The 25658-nt window shown below is 41.9% G+C and overlaps 1 protein-coding gene across 4 annotated transcripts; it reads right to left on the bottom strand.

Moving 5' to 3' along the window:
- Nucleotides 1–1778: 1778 nt before the first annotated feature.
- On the bottom strand, nt 1779–24833 carry ZNF280B (zinc finger protein 280B). Of its 4 annotated transcripts, none has more exons than XM_050746160.1 (3): nt 24706–24833; nt 23860–23917; nt 1779–6354 (listed from the first exon to the last, which is right to left on the bottom strand). In XM_050746160.1, the coding sequence occupies exon 3, from the start codon at nt 6283–6285 to the stop codon at nt 4654–4656; it is 1632 nt and encodes a 543-aa protein (XP_050602117.1). In that variant the 5' UTR covers nt 6286–6354; nt 23860–23917; nt 24706–24833; the 3' UTR covers nt 1779–4653. The 4 variants fall into 4 exon arrangements, with proteins under 4 accessions (XP_050602117.1, XP_050602116.1, XP_050602114.1 ...); XM_050746159.1 differs by lacking the exons at nt 23860–23917; nt 24706–24833 and adding exons at nt 10411–10528; nt 22747–23180; XM_050746157.1 differs by lacking the exon at nt 23860–23917.
- Nucleotides 24834–25658: the final 825 nt, after the last annotated feature.

The raw sequence follows: 25658 nt of genomic DNA, 5'->3' as shown, positions 1-25658 counted from the left end.
TAATATTAGAAATGAGAAAGGAAGTGGGATTCTGAGTAGTTAAAACAATATCCTACCCCAAATTGAACTACTTTTGCTTCAGGAAAGGAAAGTTTCTAACAAGAAAGCTGTAAGTGCAACCAAGTAAAAACTTGGGTTAGTAAAGAAAATGACTGTCTTAATAGATGTTGTAAATTATAAAGCTAAATTATCTTTAAAGAGTCTAAAAAATGGAAATAGAAAGTTGTTTTTTTGTTTGTTTGTTTGTTTGTTTTGAGACGGAGTCTCACGCTGTTGCCCAGGCTGGAGTGCAGTGGCGCGATCTCGGCTCACTGCAAGCTCCGCCTCCCGGGTTCCCGCCATTCTCCTGCCTCAGCCTCCTGAGTAGCTGGGACTACAGGCGCCCGCCACCGCGCCCGGCTAATTTTTTTTGTATTTAGTAGAGACGGGGTTTCACTGTGGTCTCGATCTCCTGACCTTGTGATCCGCCCGCCTCGGCCTCCCAAAGTGCTGGGATTACAGGCTTGAGCCACCGCGCCCGGCCTGTTTTTTTTTTTTTTTGAGACAGAGCTTCACTCGTTTCCCAGGCTGGATGCAACCTCTGCCTCCCAGGTACAAGCGATTATGTCTCAACCTCCCAAGCAGCTCGGATAACAGGCATGTGCCACCATGCCCGGCTAATTTTTTTGTATTTGTAGAGACAGGGTTTCACCATGTTAGGCTGGTCACGAACTCCTGACCTCAGGTGATCCACCTGCCTCGGCCTCCCACAGTGCTGGGATTACAGGCATGCGCCACCACGCCTGGCCCCCAAGATGGAAATAGAAATTATTTAAGCATATACTTATTACCTTTAAGGGCAAACCATTTCTCATTAAAGCCAAGAACAAGAAAGCCCATTAACTCCATCTTAAATATTGTTTAGAAGTTCTGGCTGCAGCAATAAGGCTAAAAATGAACACAAGTGGCAAAAAGGCAAAGATTATACAGTGGTACTAAATGAAAATTAAAAACTAAAAATAGGCCAGGCGTAGTGGCTCACTTTGGGAAATGAAGGTGGGCAGATCACTTGAGGCCAGGAGTTCGAGACCAGCCTGGCCAACGTGATGAAACCTCATCTCTACAAAAAGTACAAAAATTAGCTGGGTGTGGTGGCACACGCCTGTAGTACTAGCTGCTCAGAAGAATCACTTGAACTCGGGGTGGATGTTGCAGGAAGCTGGGATCGTGCCACTATACTCCAGCCTGGGCCACAGAGCAAGACTCTGTCTCAAAAAACAAAACAAACTAAAACATCCCATTTTACTTACGGTGCAAAGACAATACAGCAACAATACAGCAACAGCATTTTTTCACAAAACATTTTATTACTATAATTGATATTTTACTTATAATTTTTGGCAACATTAATAAAATAATAAATTTCATCTGAAAGAACAAGCGAGCAAAATAGACAAGGAAATTCACAAAGGGTAATAACAAAATAGTAATCTTGACATATTCAATATATTTGTAAACAAAACAAAGTGACATTGCCTTAAAAATATATAGAGGTATCAATAAAAAAACAGAGAAAGCTCCTGAAAGAACTCACTATATTAATTTTCATTTGGTTGCAGGCACAGAAATTGACTCGAGCTAGCTCAACTCTAAGACAGAAGCAAAGCCCTTGATGATGATCGTTTTTCAGCTTTTTTATGAAAACTCAGGAAATTTAAATACACTGAAGAGGGAAGAAAAGAGTAGGGAGAGAGTAAAGTGCCTTTAAGAGGAAAAGTAAAAGTTTTTTTTTTTTTTACAGGGAGATCTCATTGTCAGTGGCATTTTAAGAGCCTTGAAGCTCAATGAACCAAAGGAAGTGTCAAACAATTAAGTGAGGTAGCAAGCCATGCAGGCCTAGGGGAAGGGCATTCTAAGAAAGACAATAGCATGTGCAAAGTCTTTGGATTGGGAAGAATGTGATTTGCTTAAGGAATAGCAAGGCCAGTGTGTCAAAATAGTGCATCATTGGGGAAAAGAGTGGAGAAGCATGACATAGAATGAAAGAGAGTAAGGAGGTAGGCAGGGGCCAGATCACTGGAATCTATAGTTGGCAATTAATGACCATATGTACTCCTTAAGAGCATGCTTTAATGAAACAGCAAACAACAGTGTTGATAATACCAACCAATCACTCAACATACAACTAAAATATTTCATATTTTTACCACAGAAACAGAATACGGGAGGTAAGTATGAAAAGTCTGTAGATCTATTTATACACAGTAGGAGTATCTACCTGAGACAAGAAAAACTGGCACAAACACACCCACTTGCACACACATACCCTTTCGTCAACTAAAGAAAGGATTCAGGCTGAAATTTTAGCAAAGTGTCTTAACCCAAGCAAAGTAACTGAAAAGACCTAGTAAAGTGTTCAAGGTGCAAATCAATCAAGTGAGTGTCAGACAAATAAATACAATGGGAGCTACAGTCAGAAAATGTTGCAAAATATAGATAATATACTCACAACTTATTTGTTATCTGTACTGCCTTCTATTCTAGTTCTAAGAGGGATGCTAAGCTCTTAATTATCTCTTCGCAGACTTTTGTGAAAGCTTAGGAAATTTAACTAGATTGAGGAGGGAAAAAAGGAGTGGGGAGAGATAATATACCTTTAAAAAGAAATCAAGGAAAAATGGAAAGACTTCTCCAGACCTATGTCTATAGCCAATATGGCAGATTCCATGACTGGTGAAGACAGGTTGCTGGGCACCTTAGTCGGGGGTGGAGGTACAAAGGATGGCACCAGAACACAACCAAGGAGACAACTCCGGAGTCCACAGAGGCACCCAAGGCTGCTGATGTTCAGGAACCAATACTCAAAAAGTACTCCAGAATACTGTGAAACAGTCCCTGGGGAGAGCAAGCGAAAAAGGTTCACCCATAGTACAGATTAGATAGGACAGATCAGATGAAGGACATTAAGTCTTAACACTTACTGAATTAGGGAGACATTTCTTGCACACTGGTATGTATCAAGTAAGACCCAAACAGCATTAGTGTCAATAAACTGGGAAACCATACATAAAACAGAAGAACTGTAAGCTGCAATACATTCATGTCCAAGGCAAGACATAAAAGTTGTAAGCTTCACATGTTCAATTAGGGTAAGATATATATGCACAGAAAAATATAAAGCCATTATGGGTTTAAATTTAGTCAGTCACCCTGGGCTATTTTTGTCCACTGTACCTACTGTTCTTGGACAGTCCTCATTCCAGCTCAACAGTGGGAAAACTAAATTTAGCCCAGTCCAGGAAATGGACAGACACCACTTGTTTGGCCCTTTTCAGTTAAAACTATGGGTCCAGTACAGTTCAAATTATAGATATCAGGGCTTCTTCCCCTTGGGAAACTTAACTTGCTTTACTGCTGTGGCTCAGAGGAATATGGCCAGTTCATTCTCCACTAACGGCTAGCCAGAAGGGAGAGGAGAGAGAATGAATCAATTTCACCTTTAGATCACAGAATGGGAAGTCAGATAGCACCAGGCATCATTCTATTATTAATTGTATTGCTATTTCATCTCAAACCAATGATACATGGCAGCTCTTTGATGTCTACAGGGGCCCCTCACCAAACAAAAGCACTTTACTTTGAATGGTTTGGCTTCCTTGGATGTTTCTGGGTTAGGTAAAGATACTCTGAAGCAGTGTTCCTTTTGACCTGGCCCCAAGACCAGAATGAATGTGTGCCTATCCTTCAATTAGAACAAAGAGCCACTGCTCTCCCTCAACTAACTTCCACCTTCTTGGTCTCTGCTCATGCAGCAGCTTCTCTTTCAATTCCACATCCTGGCTTTTCAGAATCTTTTCAGGTTATTTTATGTCAGCACAGCAGAGGCACTTCTGGGAATTCCACAGCAAGTGGGCCAGGGCATAACAAAGCCATTCCAGTCTGACTAGAGTTAACCATGAAATCTTGAATGCATGGAAAAAGCTGAAAAGAAAACTAAGTATTTCAAAAATTCTACGAATTCTGTATATAGAAAAAAGAGCTTTTTCAAGCTTAGGAGTAACATGAAATACCAAAATAATAAATAGGTGCCAGAGGCAGTGGCTCACACATCCCAGCACTTGGGGAGGCTGAGGCAGGAAGCTCCCCTAAGGTCAGGAGTTCAAGACCAGCCTGGGCAACATAACAAGACTCCATCGCCACAAAAAAAATTAAAATAAAAAATTAGCTGGGTGTGGTGGCTGCGCCTGTAGTCCTAGCTACTCTCCAAAGGCTGAGGCCAAGGAATGCTTCAGCCCGGGAGTTCAAGGCTGCAGTGAGCTAGGATCATGCCACCGCACTCCAGCCTGGGTAAGTGAGACCCTGTCTCTAAAGTAAAAAAAAAAAAAAAAAATTAAAATTAAAAAAATAAATTAATACCTTTTTCTCTCACATACACACACACACAAACACCTTTTATGTAAGCCAGATACAGTTAACATGAAAACCAGATGTTTTAAAATAACACCTCAAAATTCAGATCAAATTATATCCTAAATTTTGTTTAAAAAGTCATATATAATCCACTAGTTTCACTATTTTTGGTGCTACTGAATAATGTATGGTTGGTATTTTTTGTTTTTATGAGGTTTTTAAATTTGGTTTGAAATACTTGCTTTAGATTTACTGAAACTAGAATTAATGGGACTTTTTTGAAATTTTGCTTTTAGACCTGGGGAGTGATGGTTCGGAGTCAGATGTGCTCACAGTTATGGATGCTACTTCTACTGATCCTGGCTGAAGAGGTTCTAGTGACACTTGAATAGTAACTTTTGTTTCAGGAGGTAATCCTTCTAGTTGCTTAGGCTTCTTAAACATTTGATGACACTGGGTCTTGTGCTCCATTTTCTCCTTGAAAGTTAAAAACTGTAGCCGGCACTTGGAACACTGGTGTGTACTCTTTCCCCAGTGGCCCCTATAATGACACATGTATGGTGTTGCTGTTTTGAAAATTTTGAGACAAAAGGGACAAAGCAAATTCTTTGTGTTTTCATGGCACGTTCTAAAATGTGTTTCTACATCAGCAAAGACTGACGATCTGTAATGGCAAACCTGGCACACATAGGGCATTTCGCCAGGCTTATGATGGTCCTTCATGTGTTGTAAGAGAACCTGATCTGTTTCAAATGACAATTCACAGATCTTACAGACAGCAGAGGGCTCCTGGGCAGTGTGGACATTTTCAATGTGACACTGTAGCTGGAAGGGAGTGGGAAACTGCCGGTGGCAGTGCTGGCAGGTGGTGTGGTTTTCCCAGCTGTCGTTCTTTTGCTTCTCAAATTCCAAATGATGCTTCACGTGATTCATAAACTTAACATTTTTTAGAACTTTCACGCAACTGAGGCATTTGAAGGTGGTGTGAGTCTTCTGTTCTGGCTGCCCATCTCCTTTATGCTGTCCATAGTAAAAGTCACTAAGTAACACAATGGGATTTTCTTTCTTGGGATCAAAGGTCTTGTTTTGACTTGTTAGACTCAAAATGTCTGTTTTTGTCAATTCATTTTCCCTATCAAGATTTGTATTTATAGGCTTGAAATGGATATTGTCCTTTGGAAAAGCTGCTGGAAAAGGTGCTCCATTCTGAACATGGCTTAATGAGGTATGAACATTGTTTGAGGGCGTACTTTGCTGAGAATTCATTGTATGAAAGGTATCTGAAGGGGACGAAGCTGAAGAATATCCTTCCATAATTCCATCCCTGAGTTTAGCCCTTTTGGCATTTATGCTGTTTACTTCGAAAGTGGAAAGTCGCTTTGATATATGAGGACTTTCATTTATACCTCCTACTGAAAGTGCTGCACTTACTGGCTGATGCAATGAACCTGTGAATGTAATCAAAGGAGAAGGTAATTCTGAAGAGTTATTAGGCACAACTTGTGGTGAACTATTTTTATAATCAGGTTTAGACAAAGGCTCAATAATAATAGGACTATCTGTTGATCTCGATTCAAGATGGGAAGCTGGCAGGTCGGTCACTGCTTCTGATGTAAGGGTCTCATGACTTGTAGGCTGCAATTTGTCAGCAGTATCTTTTCTAAGGTGACCATACTTTTTTCTCCTTGACCATGAACCCGGGGTGACTCTGTTCAAAATGTTTGAAACGACTGGTTTTGAATTTGAAGTCACCCCAACAAAGATTAGCTCAGCATCTTCATTTACATGTTCCACACCAACAAAGATGAGCTCAGCGTCTTCGTCATCTACTTGTTTGGTTTCTTTTATGTTCTTCTGTGGTTCAGGCTCTTTGTCTTCCTCACATGATTGTTCCATTTTCTAATGCTTTTTATTCTTGAACAGTGTGGCCACAAGTCCCAATGCTTCCTTTATATAAACTGCCACCTAAGTACAAACATACATCAGTAAGTACAGGAAAATGCATTACCTTATTTAATTCTCCTCCAAAACATTGTTTTTATAAACATCACTATTTTACAGATAAGGACACTGAGACTGAAAGAGGATAAATAACAGCTTAAAACCTATGATAAAAGATCAGGTTCCTATGAATCCAGAACCATAACTTTGCTGTACTGATTATGCTCTCTTCCATTAAAAAAAAAAAAAGAAAAATCTTCCAGCAACTAATCACTAGACAAAATTGTATGGAAAAGGACACACATTTTTACCAGGGCATCACTGTGCAGTGTTTAGAAACATGGACTTTGGAGCTGAAGAATAAGCTGGAATCCTTAGTCTGCCACACACCAGCTGCATCCGCTTTATCAAGTTTTTTACTTTTAAATGTATTTTGCTATCTTAAAGGCAAAAATTCTATTTCTTAGACTTATAGTAACAGCTGGTTTTTTAAAAGCACCACCTATTCAATGGCAGCTTGATTTGTAGTGGAATTGGAAGAAAATTACATTAAATGTACATATCTCAATTGATTCATATATAGTAATCCCATAAACATTAGTACAGAAAAGAGGTATTAAATTTATAGTTAGAGTACCTACACATAGCCAACAAACAGCATAGCACAATGTCAAGTGCCAGGCAGATAATCTCATCCCAACTCATGGCCTTAATTATAATCCATTCACTAATGCCTCCTAAGTTTTTCCCTCCAGTCCTGACTTACCCACTGAACTTAAACACAACAGTGCTTCCTCCCTCAATCCACCTCAGTCTCTTCTCCACATAGCAAGCAGATTGATTGTGTTAAACAAAGTCAGACTGTATCATTGTTCAGCTCAAAACCCTCCAATGGCTTTCTGATTAACTGAGAGTAAAAGACCAAGTATTACCAATGCCTAGAAGACCACACTACCAACCCCACACACTGCTCCTGCAGTTATCTCATACTACTCTCCCCAATTTACTTCACTCTAGCCACACTAACCGCCTTGCTATTTATTTTTTATTTTAATTTTTTGAATTAAATTTTATTTTTTTGAGATAGAGTCCCGCTCTGTCGCCCAGAGATATAACTCAGCTCACTGCAACCTCTACCTTCCAGGTTCAAGAGAGTCTCCTGCCTCAGTCTCCTGAGTAGCTGGGACTACAGGCGCGCATCACCACATCCAGCTAATTTTTGTATTTTCAGTAGAGATGGGGTTTCACCATGTTGACCAGGCTGGTCTCGAATTCCTTCTCTCAAGTGATCTGTGTGCTTTGGCCTCCCAAAGTGCTAGGATTATAGGCATGAACAACTGCACCTGGCCCTCCCTGCTATTTCTTGAACATACTAAGCTCTTTTCCTTGCTCAAGGCCCTTGTTCCCTCCAATATGAATGATCATTTGAGTAACTGCATGGCTAGCTCCTCACTGCCCTTAGAGCTCTATTCCAAGTATCTCTCAGTGAGGTTCTCAAATATTCCAACCAACCTCTAACCAACATTCCTAATCTCTTTTCCCTTTTCTTTCATCCCCAAAGCCCTATCACCATTTAACATATTACAATCCTATTTATCTTGATTATTTTCTAATGTCCATCCAGTGGAACACAAAACTCAAAGGACAGGTATTGTATCTTCTGTTGACTGTTGTATACTCAGCACAAAGAACAGGGTCTGACACAGGACAGGTGCTCAACAAATACAGAATTTGTTAAATGAATCAATAAACAGCACTCTCCTTCATAAGATCCTTTATTTTTAAAGAAGATTATGCTCCATTAATTCCACATTTTCTATAAATTTACTCTAAGAACTTTATCCGTTGGAAATTCTGTAGGCCGATAAAGGACTTAAAGCAAGCACACACACATAAATAATAACTACCTTTACTACACAGGCTGAATTCTAAAATTTTCCATTTCATTTTTTTTTTTTTTTTGAGATGGAGTCTAGTTCTGCCACCCAGGCTGGAGTGCAGTGGCATAATCTCAGCTCACCTCTGCCTCCCAGATTCAAGCAAGTCTCTTGCCTCAGCCTCCAGGGTAGCTGGGATTACAGGCACATGCCACCACACCCAGCTAATTTTTGTATTTTTAGTAGAGAAGGGGTTTCACTGTGTTGGCCAGGCTGATCTCGAACTCCTGACCTTGTGATTCACCAGCCTCAGCCTCCCAAAGTGCTGGGATTACAAGCATGAGCCATGGATTAGAAGCCCGAGCTGCGCCCAGCCTCATTTTTTTTAAATTAACCAATGACCCACAAAATCAGTTAAGCCTCATTACTAGGTCTATTAAAAAATAGAGAGTGAAAAAATGAATCCAATGAGACACTTTAATTCTTAAAGACTAAGCAGTTAACAGCAATAGCATCAGATATAGCTGTGCACTAAGTCAGTTTTAGCAGAAAGAGCACAAAACCAGACTTCAGGAATTAGGCATGTCAGTACTAACTCTGTCTACAAACCCTCCATATAACTATAGTAAATCATAAACGTTTTGGCGCTTTAAAAATTAATCTTCAGATTGGCCGGGCATGGTGGCTCAGGCCTGTAATGCCAGCACTTTGGGAGGCTGAGGCGGGCGAATCATGAGGTCAGGAGATGAAGACCATCCTGACCAACATGGTGAACCCCGTCTCTACTAAAAATATAAAAATTAGCTGGGCGTGTTGGCGCACCTGTAATCCCAGCTACTCAGGAGGCTGAGGCAGTAGAATAGCTTGAACCTGGGAAAAAGAATACATAATTTGTATTATGCTTAATATTGTATTCCTATTAAAATTCATTTCCAAGGTGATACACATATTTATAGGAATAAATATTGTCTGTGTTCCAAAATTAGATACTGATATCCTCATTAAAATTAAAACAGTGTGCATGGCATATATTAGATGTCAGTTTAATTTTTATGCTTTGGATTATGCTGATTTGAAGGGCCCACATTGGGATACAGTGAATCTTGATATGTTTTTAGAAATTGGTGAGTTATGAACCTTGGTTTGTTTCTAGTGCCTACGTTTTGCTGTTATTAGACCAGTTTTAGCCCAGGCTAACGTGCAGTGGCACGATCTCAGCTCACTGCAACCTCTCCTTCCCAGGTTCAAGCTATTCTTCTGCCTCAGCCTCCTGAGTAGCTGGGATTACAGGTGCGCTAACACGCCCAGCTAATTTTTGTATTTTTAGTAGAGACGGGGTTCACCATGTTGGTCAGGATGGTCTTCATCTCCTGACCTCATGATTCGCCCGCCTCGACCTCCCAAAGTGCTGGCATTACAGGCCTGAGCCACAGTGCCCAGCCAGTCTGAAGATTAATTTTTAAAGCACCAAAACATTTATGATTTACTCTAGTTATATGGAGGGTTTGTAGACAGAGTTAGTACTGACATGCCTAATTCCTGAAGTCTGGTTTTGTGCTCTTTCTGCTAAAACTGACTTAGTGCACAGCTATATCTGATGCTATTGCTGTTAACTGCTTAGTCTTTAAGAATTAAAGTGTCTCATTGGATTCATTTTTTCACTGTCTGTTTTTTAAACCTGTTCAAACCTCCTCTACCTCCCAGAAAAATGTCAAAGTACCTTATAAGCCATTTTAAATAACTTTTAGAGCATTGCTCATTCTACCTTTTATGTCCATTCCTATTAATGGCCCCCAGCCCAGGACCCAGCTTCTAGGTTTAGGTCCATTGGTTACTGCATTTTTGTACACCTGTACTAGTCCCTAAATTGTTCTCTTTTCTCTGTCCTTCAAATTATATAACACACCACCACTAGATGGATCTTAAAACACAACTGTAATTATATCAGTGTTCTATTCCTAAGCGTTAAATGATTCCTCCAATTCTAGAGAATATTTCAGGTATACATAATTTGGATTATACAATGGCTGAACTGTGTTCCCCCCACCCCCAAATGTGTATACTGAAGCTATAACCCCCAATGTGATGGTATTTAGAGAAGGGGCTTTTGGGTAATAATCAGGTTAAGATGTAATGAGGATATTCATGAGGACAGGGCCCTCATGATGTGATTGGCGCCCTTATAAGAGCAGACACCACAGACCTTGGTTCCTCTCTCTGTCATGTGAGAACACAGCAAGAAGGCTGTCACCCACCAGCCAGGAAAAGAGCCTTCACTAAGGAACCAAATTGTCCAGCATCGCGATCTTGAACTTCCCAGCCTAAAAATGTGAGAAATGAATTCCTATTGTTAATAAACCATCAAACAAAGAAGAAAAACTTAAACTGGGTTCTAATAACACTGCTGGGCTTCCTAACCAGCTGCTCTTGGTTAGATTTTTGGCTGTTGTCCATACTGATTAACCCGCCATCCAACCATCATTCAAGATGAGAAAGAGGAATAGAGCAAGAATCAGGAACAAAGCTAATAAGTTAATGAACAAGTTCATTAAGAACAAGAGTAGCATTAGACAATGAGAGTTTTCTTCTCCTCTAGATGTCCAGAGACCCTTCTCTACAAATGTCCACCAATGGATGCATAAATGCTTATGTTCCAATTTACCAGAATCTTGAGATACTGCGGTAGGGAGGTTAGACATGCAAAGATATATCAGATCTAACGGGTTTGTCCTCAAAAGTCAATTCACACCCCCATGATGGCAGAAGCCAATAGGAGGGCTTCAATTCCAAAGAAAGCTGAGAGATCGGTGGATGATAACCCACCTTCCAGATTATTTCTGTGCATTCAAACAATGGCCCTTCTAGTAGATCACTGTTATAACCACACACAAGTTTTTTTCAGGCATCAGTCCCACTTGAGTAACCTTTGTGATTAGATTTCAGGCCACCAGGACTCCTGTGGTACCTATCCCTACTATCTTCCCTTGCCTATCACTTTCTTCACCCCACTGCTGCTTTCTCAAACTCCTGCCCCACCTCCCTCACTCTCCATCTACAGTACTCTTGTCCCCCAACCCCACCAATAACTCTACACACTTGCTGTCTTAGAATTGAATGCTCATTAAACACAGATCCTTGCAGTAAATGGGAGTTTTACAGTATCCTTAACACTACAGCAACATTTGTATTCCATCCAGGCCAACTAAATAAAACACAAATAACTTTTTCATAAATGTTTTTTAATAAATACTTTTTCAAAAATAAGCTGAGGATGGTAGAGGAGTGTAAAATAGGGTTGAAACTAGCCTGAGAGGCCAGGCGCAGTGGCTCATGCCTGTAATCCCAACACTTTGGGAGGCCGAGGTGGGTGGATCACTTGAGGTCAGGAGTTCGAGATCAGCTTGGACAACATGGTGAAACCCCATCTCTAAAAACAATACAAAAAATTAACCAGGCATGGTGGCGCACACATATAGTCCCAGCTACTCAGGAGGCTCAGGCACAAGCATCTCGGGCGAGGTTACAGTGAGTTGAGATTGCGCCACTGCATTCCATCCTGCGTGACACAGCGAGACTCCATCTTAAAAGAAAAAGAAAAAGAAAAAAAAGGCCAGGCACAGTGGCTCACGCCTGTAATCCCAGCACTTTGGGAGGCCGAGGTGGGCGGATAACCTGAGGTCAGAAGTTCGAGACCAGCCTGGCCAACATAGTAAAACTCCACCTCTACTAAAAATACAAAAATTCGCCGGGCGTGGTGGTGGGCGCCTATAATTTCAGCTACTTGGTAGGCTGAGGCAAGAGAATCAATTGAATCCAGGAGGCAGAGGTTGCAGTGAGCCAAGACTGTGCACAAGACCATGCCATTGCACTCCAGTCTGGGCAACAAGAGCAATACTCCATCTCAAAAAAAAAAAAAACAAAAAAAAAACAAAAACAAAAAAACAAACTAGCCTGAGAGTCTAGGAGGGGAGTAACTATTAAATCAAGGTCGTTCCTTATCAAAAGACATGACAATTTCCACAGACTAGACTGAGAGAAAAATGAAGAATTTACAGATCCTTTCTACTATTTCCACTCTTGCTACCTTTCTGACCTTTTTTCCCACTATTCTAATCTTCATTCACTTTAAACCAGCCACACTGGCTACCTTGCTATTCCTTCAGAGTCTCTGCCCAACACTTATGTCCCCATGGCTAACACAGGGACATTTTATCCCCTTCAAGTTCATGTCCAAATTTACCTTCTCCATGAGACTTACTCTAACCACACTACGTAAAATTACAATTCTCTTATACCTCCTCAACTTCTAATCCTGCTCTATTATTTTTTTCCTAGTTCTATAACATCATCTTCCATTTCACCAGAGAATTTGCATTTTTATTATACTTACCATCTTTCTTTCTCTATTGGACTGTTAGATCCTTCTGTTGGAGTAGTTTGTTTTGTTTTTGTTGTTGTTGTTCATTTTTGTCTGTTGTGTTCACTGATTTCTCTCAAGTGCCTAAAGCAGTGCCTGGCACACAATAAGCACTCAAATATTCATTAACGGAAAAATGTTATCTAGAAGTAGTTAGAAATCAGAAGGAAAAAGTGGAAAATGTTCAAACATGGGAAACAGCCAATTTTCAAGTCTGGGCGCTCCTAAAGTGTACCCTTAGAGGAAATGTGACAGTCCCACAATCCTGGGGTTCAGAAGAAAAATGTGTATGGCCAGACCTCATCATAAGGACCAACAGTTTGGGGAAGCCTTTCCTCAGAAGAGTATGTGTGTGGTTAAAAACTTGCGTGTGGTTATAACAATGATTTGCTAGAGCTGGGCACTGTGGCTCACACCTATAATCCCAGCACTTTGGGAAGCAGGCGGATCATGAGTTCAGGAGTTTGACACTAGCCTGGCCAACACAGTGAAACCCCATCTCTACTAAAAACACAAAAATTAGCCAGGCATGGTGGAACGTGCCTGTAATCCCAGCTACTCAGCAGGAGAACTGCTTGAATCTGGGAGGCAGAGATTGCAGTGGAACGAAATTGTGCCACTGCACTCCAGCCTGGGTGACAGAGCAAGATTTCGTCTGAAAAAAACAAAGAAAAAACAATGATCTACTAGAAGGGCCATTGTTTGAATGCATAGAAATAATCTGGAAGGTGGGTTATCATCCACTTACCTCTCAGCTTTCTTTGGAATTGAAGCCCTCCTACTGGCTTCTCCCATCATGGGAGGTGAGAATTGATTTTTGAGGACAAACCCATTAGATCTGATATGTATTTGCATGTCTAACCTCCCTACGCCAGTTAGAGTTATGCATGGGATCTACTTTTTTTTTTTTTTTTTTTTTGAGACGGGAGTCTCGCTCTGTCACCCAGGCTGGAGTGCAGTGGCGTGATCTTGGCTCACTGCAACCTCCATCTCCTGGGTTCAAGCAATTCTACTATCTTGGCTTCCCAAGTAGCTGGGACTACAGGCACATGCTACCACGTTCATCTAATTTTTGTATTTTTAGTAGAGACAGGGTTTCACCATATTGGTCAGGCTGCTCTTGAACTCCTAAACTCAGGTGATCCACCCGCCTTAGCCTCCCAAAGTGCTGGAATTATAGGCATAAGCCACCATGCCCAGCCTGGGATCTACTCTTAAACAACAGAGAAAATCAGTCATTTTTCCCCGTTTCTTTCCCTTCCTCCTGTGAGCAGAATCTTGGTCAGAAGAGTCTACAAAGGAGATTTGACAGGGTGGCAGTTCAAACTAAAAGTGGTCTGATAGTTCAGAGTAAAGTTTCTTCACTAAAGCTGAGTTTTTAAAGGGCTTGAAGAATGATTTAAAAAGGGGTTGTGGAAGACCACAAAAAAGACAACTAAAAAAATGCGTAACAAAGTCAACAGGGTGAATTAAGGGGAATGGAGGAATAAGGACCTACAAATAGCTGCTCCTTCATAAAAGCAAAGAGAACACTAGCAAAAACTACAAAAATCACATTTTTCAGATCCTGGAAATTAACAAAAGCTTGTAAAAATCAAAAGATTTTATTACAAAATGGTTTGGCAGTTCCTCAAAATGTTAAACATAGATTTATGGTCCCAGAAATCTACTTCTAAATATACACTCAAAGAAACAAGGGTACTCAAGTACATGTATACATGTTTATAAGCAGCAATTCATAATAACCAAAAGGTAGAAGCAACCTAAATGTCCATCAATGGACGAATGGATAAACAAATCATGGTATGTACATAAAACAGAATGTTTATTCAGCCATAAAAGAAATGACATACTGATACATGCTACAACATGGTAAACCCTGAAAACATACCATGTGAAAGAAGTCAGGCACAAAAGCTCATATACTGTATGATTTCATTTACAGGAAATATCAGAAATAGATAAATCCATAGATATTAAACAAAGATTTGTGGTTGCCAAAAGATAGGAAAGGGAAAATGGTGAGAAACTGCTTAATGGGTAAAGGGGTTTTACTTTGGAATGATGGAAATGTATCAGAACTAGATAGAGGCAGCACACGTACAATATTACAAATGCACTAAATGTCACTAAATTGTTTACTTTAAAATAACTGATTTTATGTTATGTGATTTTCACTTCAATTAATTGTTTTTTAAAAATAAAGAGGGGCCATTACTACCAACCACACAGAAGTAAAGATAATTATAAAGGAATACTATGAAAAATTGTCTGTCAAAAAATTAGATAACCTAGATGAAACAAATTCCTAGAAAGACACGAGCTAATGAACGGACTCAAGAACAAACAAAATATGAATGGATCCAAAACAAGCGATAGAATTAGTAATCAAGAAACTACCCCAAATAAAAGCCCCAAATCAGATAGCTATGCTAGTAAATTCTTAACGTTTTAAAAAGAATTAACACCAATCCTTCATAAACTCTTCCAAAAATTAGAAGAGGAGAGAAAACTTTGCACATCTATGAGGCTAGTTATTACTCTTATACCAAAATCAAACCAAGAAATCATATTAAAAAAACTACAGGCCAATATCCCTTATAGAGGCAAAAATCCTCAACAAAATGTTAGCACACAAAATCTAACATATATAACAATTACATACAATGACCAAGTGGGATTTATTTAAAAAATACAAGGATGGCTCATTCTATGAAAATCAACCAACACTATTATCATTTTATTTTATTTTTTTTAACTTTAATTTTTTTTTTTTTTTGAGTCAGAGTTTCATTCTTGTTGCCCAGGCTAGAGTGCAATAGTACGATCTCAGCTGACCACAACCTCCTCCTCCCGGGTTCAAGTGATTCTCCTGCCTCAGCCTCCCAAGTAGCTGGGATTACAGGCATGCGTCACCACGCACAGCTAATTTGTCTGCATTTTTAGTACAGATAGGGTTTCTCCATGTTGGTCAGGCTGTTCTCGAACTCTCAACTTCAGGTGATCCGCCTGCCTAGGCCTCCCAAAGTGCTGGGATTACAGGCGTGAGCCACCATGCCCAGCCTATACCATTTTTTTTTTTTTTTTTTTTTGAGACGGAGTCTGGCTCTGTCACCCAGGCTGGAGTGCAGTGGCGCGATCTCGGCTCACTGGCCTATACCATTTTAATAAAGGACAAAAACCACATCTGTCTGCAGAAAAAACACTTGACAAAAGCTAACATCCTTCTATGATTTGAAACAACAAAACAACTAGGAATAGAAGGGAACTTTCTCCACCACACAAAGGCATCTGGATGAGACTCACAGCTATTATAGTATCATACTTAATGGTGAGACTGAAAGTTCCCCTGCCCCTAAGATCAGGAACAAGACAGATGTGCACTTTCACCACTTCAACACTATACTGGAGGTTCTACAACCAAGGTAATTAGGCAAGAAAATGAAGCAAAAAGCATTCAGATTGGAAAGGAAGAAGTAAAACTATAATGGAGATGACGAATAGAAATAACTCAATTTTTTAAAAGGGCAAAGAACATGAATAGACATTTCTCCAAAGATGATATACAAAAGACCCAGGAAATATGTTCAGTGTCATTAATCATAAAAGAAATGCACATTAAAACCACCATGAGATACCACCTCACACCTACTAGGATGACTACTATTAAAAACAAACATTGTGGAAAAAAATTAGAATCCTCATGCATGGTTACTGGATTGTAAAATGGTATAACTACTATGGAAAACGGTACAGAAGTTCCTCATGAAAGTAAGAACAGTACTATATGTTCTAGCAATCTTACTCCTGGGTATACATCTAAAAGAATTGAAAGCAGGGTCTCGAAGAGATATTGGCACACCCACGTTCACAGAAGCACTATTAAAACAGCCAAGGGGTGGAAGCAACCCAAATGTCTACCCAAAAATGAATAAACAAAATATATCATATATCATTCAACCTTAAAAAGGAAGAAAATCCTGTCACATGCTACATGTTTGAACCTTGAGGATATTATGCCAAATAAAATAAACCAGTCATAAAAGACAAATACCTTTGTATTTGCATGATTCCACCTATATGAGATAACTAAAATAGTCAAATTCACAGAAACAGAAAGTAGAGGCAGGGAGCAGTGGCTCACACCTGTAATCCCAGCACTTTGGGAGGCTGAGGTGGGCAGATCACCTGAGGTCAGGAGTTCGAGCTCAGCTTGGCCAACATGGTGAAACCCTGTCTCGACTAAAAATACAAAAATTAGCCACATGTGGTGACAGGCACCTGTAAACCCAGCTACTTGGGAGGCTGAGGCAGGAGAATCGCTTGAACTCGGGAGGCAGAGGTTGCAGTGAGCTGAGATCATGCCACTGCACTCCAGCCGAGGCGACGAGAGAAACTCTGTTTCAAAAAAATAAATTAGCTGAGCGTGGTGGCACACACCCATAGTCCCAGCTATTCAGGAAGCTGAGGCAGAAGAATCCCCTGAATCCAGGAGGCAGAAGTTGCAGTGAGTGGAGACTGCACCACTGTACTCCAGCCTGGGTAACACACCAAGACTCTGTCTCAAAAAAATAAGGGAAAAAAAAAAAACACAGAAGGTAGAGTAATGGTTACCAAGGGCTAGGGGCAGAGGAAAAGGGTGAGTCTGTTGTTTAATGGGCATTGTTTCAGTTCTAGAGATCTGTTTCACATCAATGCAAATACACTTGAAACTACTGAACTATTAATTTAAAAATGGTTAAGGTGGTAATTGATGCGTTTTTACCACAATAAAACAATTCATTTTAAAAACAGGTCCCAATCAGGCACGGTGGCTCACGCCTATAATCCCAGCATTCTGGAAGGCCGAGGTGGGAGAATCACTTACAGTCAGGAGTTTGAGACCAGCCTGGCCAACATGGCAAAACCCTGTCTCTACTAAAAATACAAAAATGAGCCGGCATGGTGGCACATGCCTGTAATCACAGCTACTCAGGAGGCTGAGGCAAGAGAATCACTTGAACCCAGGAGGCAGAGGTTACAGTGAGACGAGATCAAGCCACTGCACTCCAGCATGGGTGACAAAGTGAGACTCTGTTTTAAAAAAAAAAAAAAAGGCTGGACATGGTGGCTCACGCCTGTAAGCCCAACACTTTGGAAGGCTGAGATGGGAGGATCACTTGAGCCCAAGAGTTCAAGAGCAGTCCAAGCAATGTAGTGAGACTCCTTCTCTACAAAAAAATTTAAAAACACAGGCACAGTGGCTCATACCTGTAATCCCAGTATTTTGGGAGGCTGAGGCAGGAGGACTTAGCCCAGGAGCTCCAGACCAGCCTGTACAACATAGTGAGACCTAACTCTACAAAAAATTTAAAAATAAGCCAGGCATGAGAGAGTATGCCTGTGGTCCCAGCTACCCAGGAGGCTGAGGTGGAAGGATTGCTTGGGCCTAGAAGGTGGAGGCTGCAGTAAGCTGTGATCACATCACTGCACTACAACCTTGATGCCAGAGTAAAACTGTCTCAAGAAAAAAAAAATGTTTTAATTTAGCTGGGCATGGTGGCACAAGCCTGCAGTCGAAGCTACTGGGGAGCGGAATGAGGCACGGTGGCAGCTGAGATGGGAGGATCACTGGAGCCTGGGAGGTCGACGTTGCAGTGGGCCATAACTGTGTCACTGTACTGCAGCCTGGGCAACAGAGGGAGACCCTGTCTCAAAAACAAACAATAAAAAAAGGGAATAGGATTTGAACACTTCTCCAAAGAAGACACACAAATGGCCAAGCAGCACACGAAATGCTGCTCAACATAATTAGTCATTAAGGAAATGCAAATCAAAATCACAATGAGCTATTACTTCACATCCACTAGGTTAGTTATAGCCTAAAACAATCTCAAGTGTTGCAGAGGATGTGCAGATATCTGAACCCTCATATACTGCTGGTGGCAATATACCCTGGTACTCTGGAAAACTTTGGCAATTGCTCAAAATTTAAATATAGAGTTACCATATGACCCAACAGTATCACTCCTAGGTATATACCTAAGAGAACTGAAAATATAACATATACATAAGCTAGCTGACATAGAGCAATAATGCTGCTACAAAGTGCAAACAACCAAATGTAAATTAATTGATGAATGAGGCCGGGCGCGGTGGCTCAAGCCTGTAATCCCAGCACTTTGGGAGGCCGAGATGGGCGGATCACGAGGTCAGGAAATCGAGACCATCCTGGCTAACACGGTGAAACCCCGTCTCTACTAAGAAATACAAAAAATAGCCGGGCGAGGTGGCAGCGCCTGTAGTCCCAGCTACTCGGGAGGCTGAGGCCGGAGAATGGCGTGAACCCGGGAGGCGGAGCTTGCAGTGAGCTGAGATCCGGCCACTGCACTCCAGCCTGGGCTACAGAGCGAGACTCCGTCTCAAAAAAAAAAAAAAAAAAATTAATTGATGAATGAATAAACAAACTGTGGTATATCTGTACAATGAAATACTATTCAGCCATAAAAAGAAATGAAGTACAAACAGGCATACAATACAGTGTACCTTGAAAATACACTAAGTGAATAACGCCAGACACAAAAGGTCACATATTTTATTATTTTACTTATACAAAATGTCCAGAATAAGGCAAATTCATACAGACAGAAATAAAGTAGCAGCTGCCACGGGCTCCATGAAAAGAGGAATGAAAGCAATACAGCAGGTTTGAAAAATGGCCCCCAGAATATCAGGTCCTAATCCCTTAAACCTGTAAATGTTACCTTATTTGGAAAAAGGATCTTTGTAGATGGGAAAATTATCCTGGACTATACAGGTGGGCCCTAAATGCCATCACAAATGTCCTTGTAAGAGAAGCAATGGGAGATTTCACACATACTCTAGGAAAAGGTGAAGACAGAAGCAAAGATTAGAGTGGCATGGTCACGAGCCAAGGAATGTCACATCCACAAACTAGAAGATGCAAAGAATGAATACTCCCCTAGAGTTTCCCAGGGGAGCACAGCCCTGCCAACATCTTGATTTAGGTCTTGTGAAACTTATTTTAGACTTCTGACCTCCCGAACTAAGGGAGAATAAATTTTTGTTATTTTATGTCACCAAGTTTGTGATAATTTGTTATAGCAGCCACAGAAAAGTAATATAGGGAGTGACTGCTAATGGATACAAGGTTTCTTTAGAGTTGATGAAATGTCTTGGAATTAGATACTGCTGATGGTTGTACAATTTTATAAGTATATAATACTAAAAACCATTCAATTTCACATGCCAAAGGGTTAATTTTATGGCATACGATTTATATTTCAAAGAAAAAAAATGCCTAGCAACAGGCTGGTATAACCCTCCATCTCCCAACAACTGCTGCTAAATTTTCAAAGCACCATTAAGCAGACTCAATTGGTAACAAGCATAATCGAACAATGCAAGCTAATCTAGCCAACAAAAAGAATTAAACTAGTATCAGGTGGTCAATTTATAAATTGTAGTGGGAGTCATACATTCCCAAAGATGGAATAGTTATATCTCCTTGCAGAGTGAACACTTCTCCAATACCAAGGACTTGGAAGACCAAATAAATTATATGTAGGATTACCAAATATGCTGGTATGACCAAGACAGTTGCAGTTTAAACTTCTATCTCTGTGTAATTACAGATTGTGCCACTCTTCAATCTTTAATAAGTCCTTCAGTTTAAATGACGAATTACATAGTCAACCTAGTTATAAGGAATCTAGAGATTGTGAGAAGCTGTGAGAGCATATTCTATGCAGGCCAGATAGGTCCTATCACCACTCCCTATGTAACTTGGATCTCTGCGATTGGGAAGTTCCCAGGGAAAAAACCCCAGTTAAGACTTCTGCAGAGCATTCACATTTTGTTTCAAACTTATACAACACTAATGCTTAAGCTCAACTTTCAGAATTGTATTATTCAGTATTATCCAAATGACTAATTTATACACTGAAGGGAAAGAACAAGGAATGGACCCACATACACTTGCAGTTTACAGGTATAAGAAGCTAACAAAGAATAAGATTAAAATAGTTTGTGCCAGGCCGGGCATGGTGGCTCACGCCTGTAATCCCAGCACTTTGGGAGGCCGAGGCAGGTGGCTCACGAGGCCAGCAGTTTGGGAGGCCGAGGCAGGTGGCTCACGAGACCAGCCTGACCAACATGGTGAAACCTCATCTCTACTAAAAATACAAAAAATTAGCTGAGCATGGTGGCGCACGCCTGTAATCCCAGTTACTCAGGAGGCTGAGGCAGGAGAATCCCTTGAACCTGGGAGGTGCAGTGCAGTGAGCTGAGATCGTGCCACTGCACTCCAGCCTGGGCGACACAGCAAGACTCCGTCTTAAAAAAAAAAAAAAAACCCTTGTGCCCACATTAAGTGTTAAAAGCCAAAAGGTGAAAGTCACTATTCTCCTTTCACATATCAACTTGACCCTAAGGTAATATTGCTGCATTAGAACTGAGCTGGTGGGAGGGATGTTAAGAAATTAGGGAGAAATTGTTACTCTACAGAAAGACCATCATATAAGACCAAACATACACATTTGATGTTCTGATGTTTGCTATTTTGGCGGAACTACAGCTACAAAATGTATTGCATCAGTAGAATTAAAACATATCCCAGTCCACAAAAAACTAAGAGAGAAATTATACAGGAATGATCAAGAATCTGCACAGTTCTGATCATCTCATGACTAGAGAGAAAAGGAGGAGGGGAAGCATCAAGTATTTGAGAGGTATTTAAGACCATTCATTCAATAAAAGTTTGGTGGGCCAACAAGGTGCCATGTATTGGTCTGGGGACACAGCAGTGATCCAAAGTCCTTCACTTTAGGAAGCTGACATTCCAGAAGGGGTAGTCAGAAAATAATTGTTTTTAACAAAAGTAAGATGGTTATATGAACACTACGGAGAAAAATAAAGTAGGAAATGGAAGCAGGTTGATATTCATATAACATGAATATGGCTACCTGTGGAAGAATACTCCAGCAAAGGGAACAGCAAACACAAAGGCTCTCAGACCAGAGCATTTAACACATGCAAGGAATGATCAACAGGCTAACATAGGTGGGCCAATGAAAAGGGTGACAAGTTAGAAATGAGATAAAAAATGAGCTGATTGTGGTAAAGGAAAACCAAGATCATGTAGGCCATTCTAAATTCTTCAGCTTTGGCCAGGTGCGGTGGCTCACGCCTGTAATCCCAACACTTTGGGAGGCCGAGGCGAGCAGATCAACTGAGGTCAGGAGTTCGAGACCAGTATGGCCAACACGGTGAAATCCTATCTCTACTAAAAATGTAAAACTTAGCCAGGCGTGCTGGCACGTGCCTGTAGTCCCAGCTACTCGGGAGGCTGAGGCAGGAGAATTGCTTGAACTCGGAGACAGAGACTGCAGCAAACTGAGATCGTGCCACTGCACTCCAACACATAAGAGGTAATGCTGAGCAGGTAAATCTACGAGATCAGAGCTCAAGGAAAGTTCTGAGGTAGGTACTTAAATTTTGAAGTCTTCGGTATGCAGCATTATTTAAAACACAAGACTGGATGAGATCACTCAGGGAAAGAGGTCTGAGATCTAAGCTCTGGCTCATTCCATTGATTAGAGGTCATGGAGATGAGAAGGAGCTGGTAAAGGAAATTAAAAAGAAACAATTATTCACAGCCATTCCGGTGGGAGGAGAATCAAGAAAGATAAGCATCCCAGAATCCAAAGGGGAGGAGAAAAGGAACACCTATAATATATGCTGCCAATAGATCAAATAAAATCAAGAAAATCAACTAAAACTGACCAATGGATTAATAAGCAAAATGGAATTCACTGGTGACCTCCACAACAGTGGGTTTAAAGAAGAATGAGAACAGGAGTTAGCAAATATGGACAACTCTAGAGAAATTTTCCTGTAAGGACAAGCAAATACAAAATAAAACAAGCAGATGGGAGATGTGGCATCAAAAACGAGATCTTTAAGGTGAGGTTACAGTACAATCAGTATGTTTGCTATGTTAATGATCTGGAGAGACAGAACACTTAACCCTAGACAAAGAGAAGTCTTGCTAGAATAATATCCTTAAATTAAAAAAGTGCACATGTAGAGGCTTTGGCCTTAGCAAGAAGTCAAATTACTCACCCAGAGTAACAGGACAATGCTTTGAGATCTTATGGAAAAGGGTTAAATGGTGGATAAATGGCTGTGGTAGCCATCCTCCAAGACCGACCTAAATGAATCCCATTTCCTGGAATTCACATAGATGTAGCCCTCTCCCATATTGTAACAGGGTTGGTCTGTGGGATCAAGCACATACAGCAAAAAGTGATGGTATGCCACTTCAGAAATTAAGTCATAAAGACTGCCCTTCACCTTGGGTACAAGGTCTCTTGAATCATTTGCTCTGAAGTAAGCCAGCTACTATGACATGAACAGCCCCACGGAGAGGCCCACAGAGTGAGGAACTGAGGCCTCTTGCCAACAGCCCAGTGAGTGAGCTTAGAGGCAGATGATCCAACCCAAGTCAATCTCGCACAGACTGACAATCCAGCCAAAAGTTTGAGTGAAACCTCATGAGAGACCCTGAGCCAGAACCAGCCAGCTAAGCCACTCTTGGATTCCAGACCTTCAAAAACTATGAGGTAATAAAAATTTTTTTAAACGACTAAGTTTTGAGACAATTTGTTACACGGCAATAGATAACTAATACAATGGGTCTCACTGAGCTGTAATTACAAATTGCTGGCCACAGAATTCACCTATAATCTCACCTACTGGCATGCAATGACTTCAGATGGCCTCCCCTGTCCTGTCATGGATTAAGCAAAATGGAATTCACTGGTGACCTCGACAACAGTGGGTTTAAAGAAGAATGAGAACAGGAGATAGCAAATATGGACAACTCTGAAAGTTTCCTGAGGCAATTACCTCATGAAATACAGCTGTTGAGAAAGGGGGTATGATAAAAGAAGTCAGCTTTATATAACTTAACATCCATGATGCTCTTACTTTCTTTTTCAAAAGATCTGGTAAAAGAAAGCCACTATCACCCTCTCCTTTCTCAAGAAAGCAATTTAGAGGGTTCCCGAATTACCTACATCAATTGACCTGAACTAATCACACACATTCAGATTCCCTTAGTAAAATATTAAACACTAAACAGCTATGTTTTAGCACAGGAACGGGCAAGAGAGCGAAACTGAAGGAAAAAAGATACAACTTTGGTCCTTATTAGGCAGACTTCTCTCTTCTTACCTCAGGTTTACAACGCAACTTTTAAGAACTTGAGCTATTCCAGGCAGAAGGTCACATCCTTGAGGTAACCAGAGAGAAGCGTTAGTTACTTACATGTTACGAGAATATTTGCGATCCCACTGCCTACCTGACATTGCCATTTGGGTGTTTATCAATCATCTCACACTTAACCAGAAAAGTGAACTGAACTCCTTTCTCCCAGATCTGTTCCTCCAATCTCCCCCACCTTAGCAAAGGAAACATCCCACCCGCCAACTGCCCAAATCAAAAGCCTTCAAATCACCCCAGGTCCTGGCTCTCACGGGAGGGACTCCATTAGGGTCCCAGGGGCGGCATTAAGAGACCCGGCGGCCACGCAGTAAATAAGACGAGACGCTGCGGTCAGGGAAAGAGGCCAATACATTCAAATGCCTTAAGGGGTCTGGGCCTACAGGTCTCCAGAATGGGGGAGGGCCTGGGGTTACAAAGCAGTTTTCATTTTTAAATACACTGAGCGCCAAAAGAAACCCCGCGGGGGCGATGGGGGAGGGGAGCGCACTGGGAGCCAGGAAAGGCCCCTTCTCCCGGAGGCCCGGGCCCAGCCCGGGGGTGGGGACGTCTGCGTGAGGGAGTGAAGGCTGATGTGAAAGTGGCGCCTGCTGAGATTAGGGAAGGGGGTGTGCGTGAGGGGATCGTGGGACCTGCTTCTGCCTTGCACTCCCCACAGAAAGCGGCTGCATCGCAAAGGCCGCTCCGGCAGAGCACCGCCAGGAGCGGGGTCGCGACACGCAGGGCTGCGGCTCGCCAGGAAATCCCTCAAGTCTCCCTTCAGGGAACGCTGAAGCCGCGCCACGCCCCCGTCCTTACCGGTCCGGATCAGCTGCTGTTCCCGAGCTGCCGGCCACGCACCGGCCCCGGAGGCGCTCCCGGGGAAAAGCCGGCGGGGACTACGCCTCCTCAGGCCCCCGGCGCCGCCGACGCGCACGCCTCCACCCGCGCGCGTCCAGTGGAGACCTGCGATTGGCTGCCAGGTGCCGGCGCGAGATCGGCGCGGCTCCAAGCTGGGCGCATGCGCGCGCTCTGACGCCCCTGGTGGTGACTGCTGGACTCGGGGTCAGCTTGAGAGGGAGGGGGGCGGTAGCAATGCCCCTGAGGCCCTGGAAGGATGTTGGGTTCTGGATCAGGGTTCCAGACAGTCAGGGTTCCAGAGCTGAGGGGCATCCAAGCAGTCAGGGTTCCAGAGCTGAGGCTGAGGCAGCCAGAGCTCGGGGCGGGGGATAGTCTGCCCACCAGAAGTCCAGCTGTTTATAATTCTCAGGTGTAGTCCCTTTGCTGACTATCCATGCTTAAGGGATTGTGACGAAACAACTGAGCCTTACATCTGTCCTCTTTTAGTTAACATCTGGGGCCAGTCGAATCCAGCCTGCCACCTTTTTGTACAGCTGGCAGCAAGCTAAGAACAGATTTCACGTTGTTTAATGGCTAAAAAAAGGAGAATAGGCTGGGCGCGGTGGCTCAAGCCTGTAATCCCAGCACTTTGGGAGGCCGAGACGGGCGGATCACGAGGTCAGGAGATCGAGACCATCCTGGCTAACACAATGAAACCCCGTCTCCACTAAAAATACAAAAAAATTAGCCGGGCGTGGTGGCGGCGCCTGTAGTCCCAGCTACTCGGGAGGCTGAGGCAGGAGAATGGCGGGAACCCGGGAGGCGGAGCTTGCAGTGAGCCGAGATGGCGCCACTGCACTCCAGCCTGGGCGACAGAGCGAGACTCTGCCTCAAAAAAAAAAAAAAAAAAAAAAAAAAAAAGAGAATAATAT

Source organism: Macaca thibetana, chromosome 10, assembly GCF_024542745.1.
Source record: "Macaca thibetana thibetana isolate TM-01 chromosome 10, ASM2454274v1, whole genome shotgun sequence".
Lineage (NCBI taxonomy): Eukaryota > Metazoa > Chordata > Mammalia > Primates > Cercopithecidae > Macaca > Macaca thibetana.
Note: the sequence above shows the minus strand (reverse complement) of the source record. Positions and strands in the feature narration are given on the sequence as shown.

Bases quoted from the DNA above. Each gene is read 5' to 3' on its own strand.
- ZNF280B (XM_050746160.1), bottom strand. From the start codon at position 6,285: ATGGAACAATCATGTGAGGAAGACAAAGAGCCTGAACCACAGAAGAAC.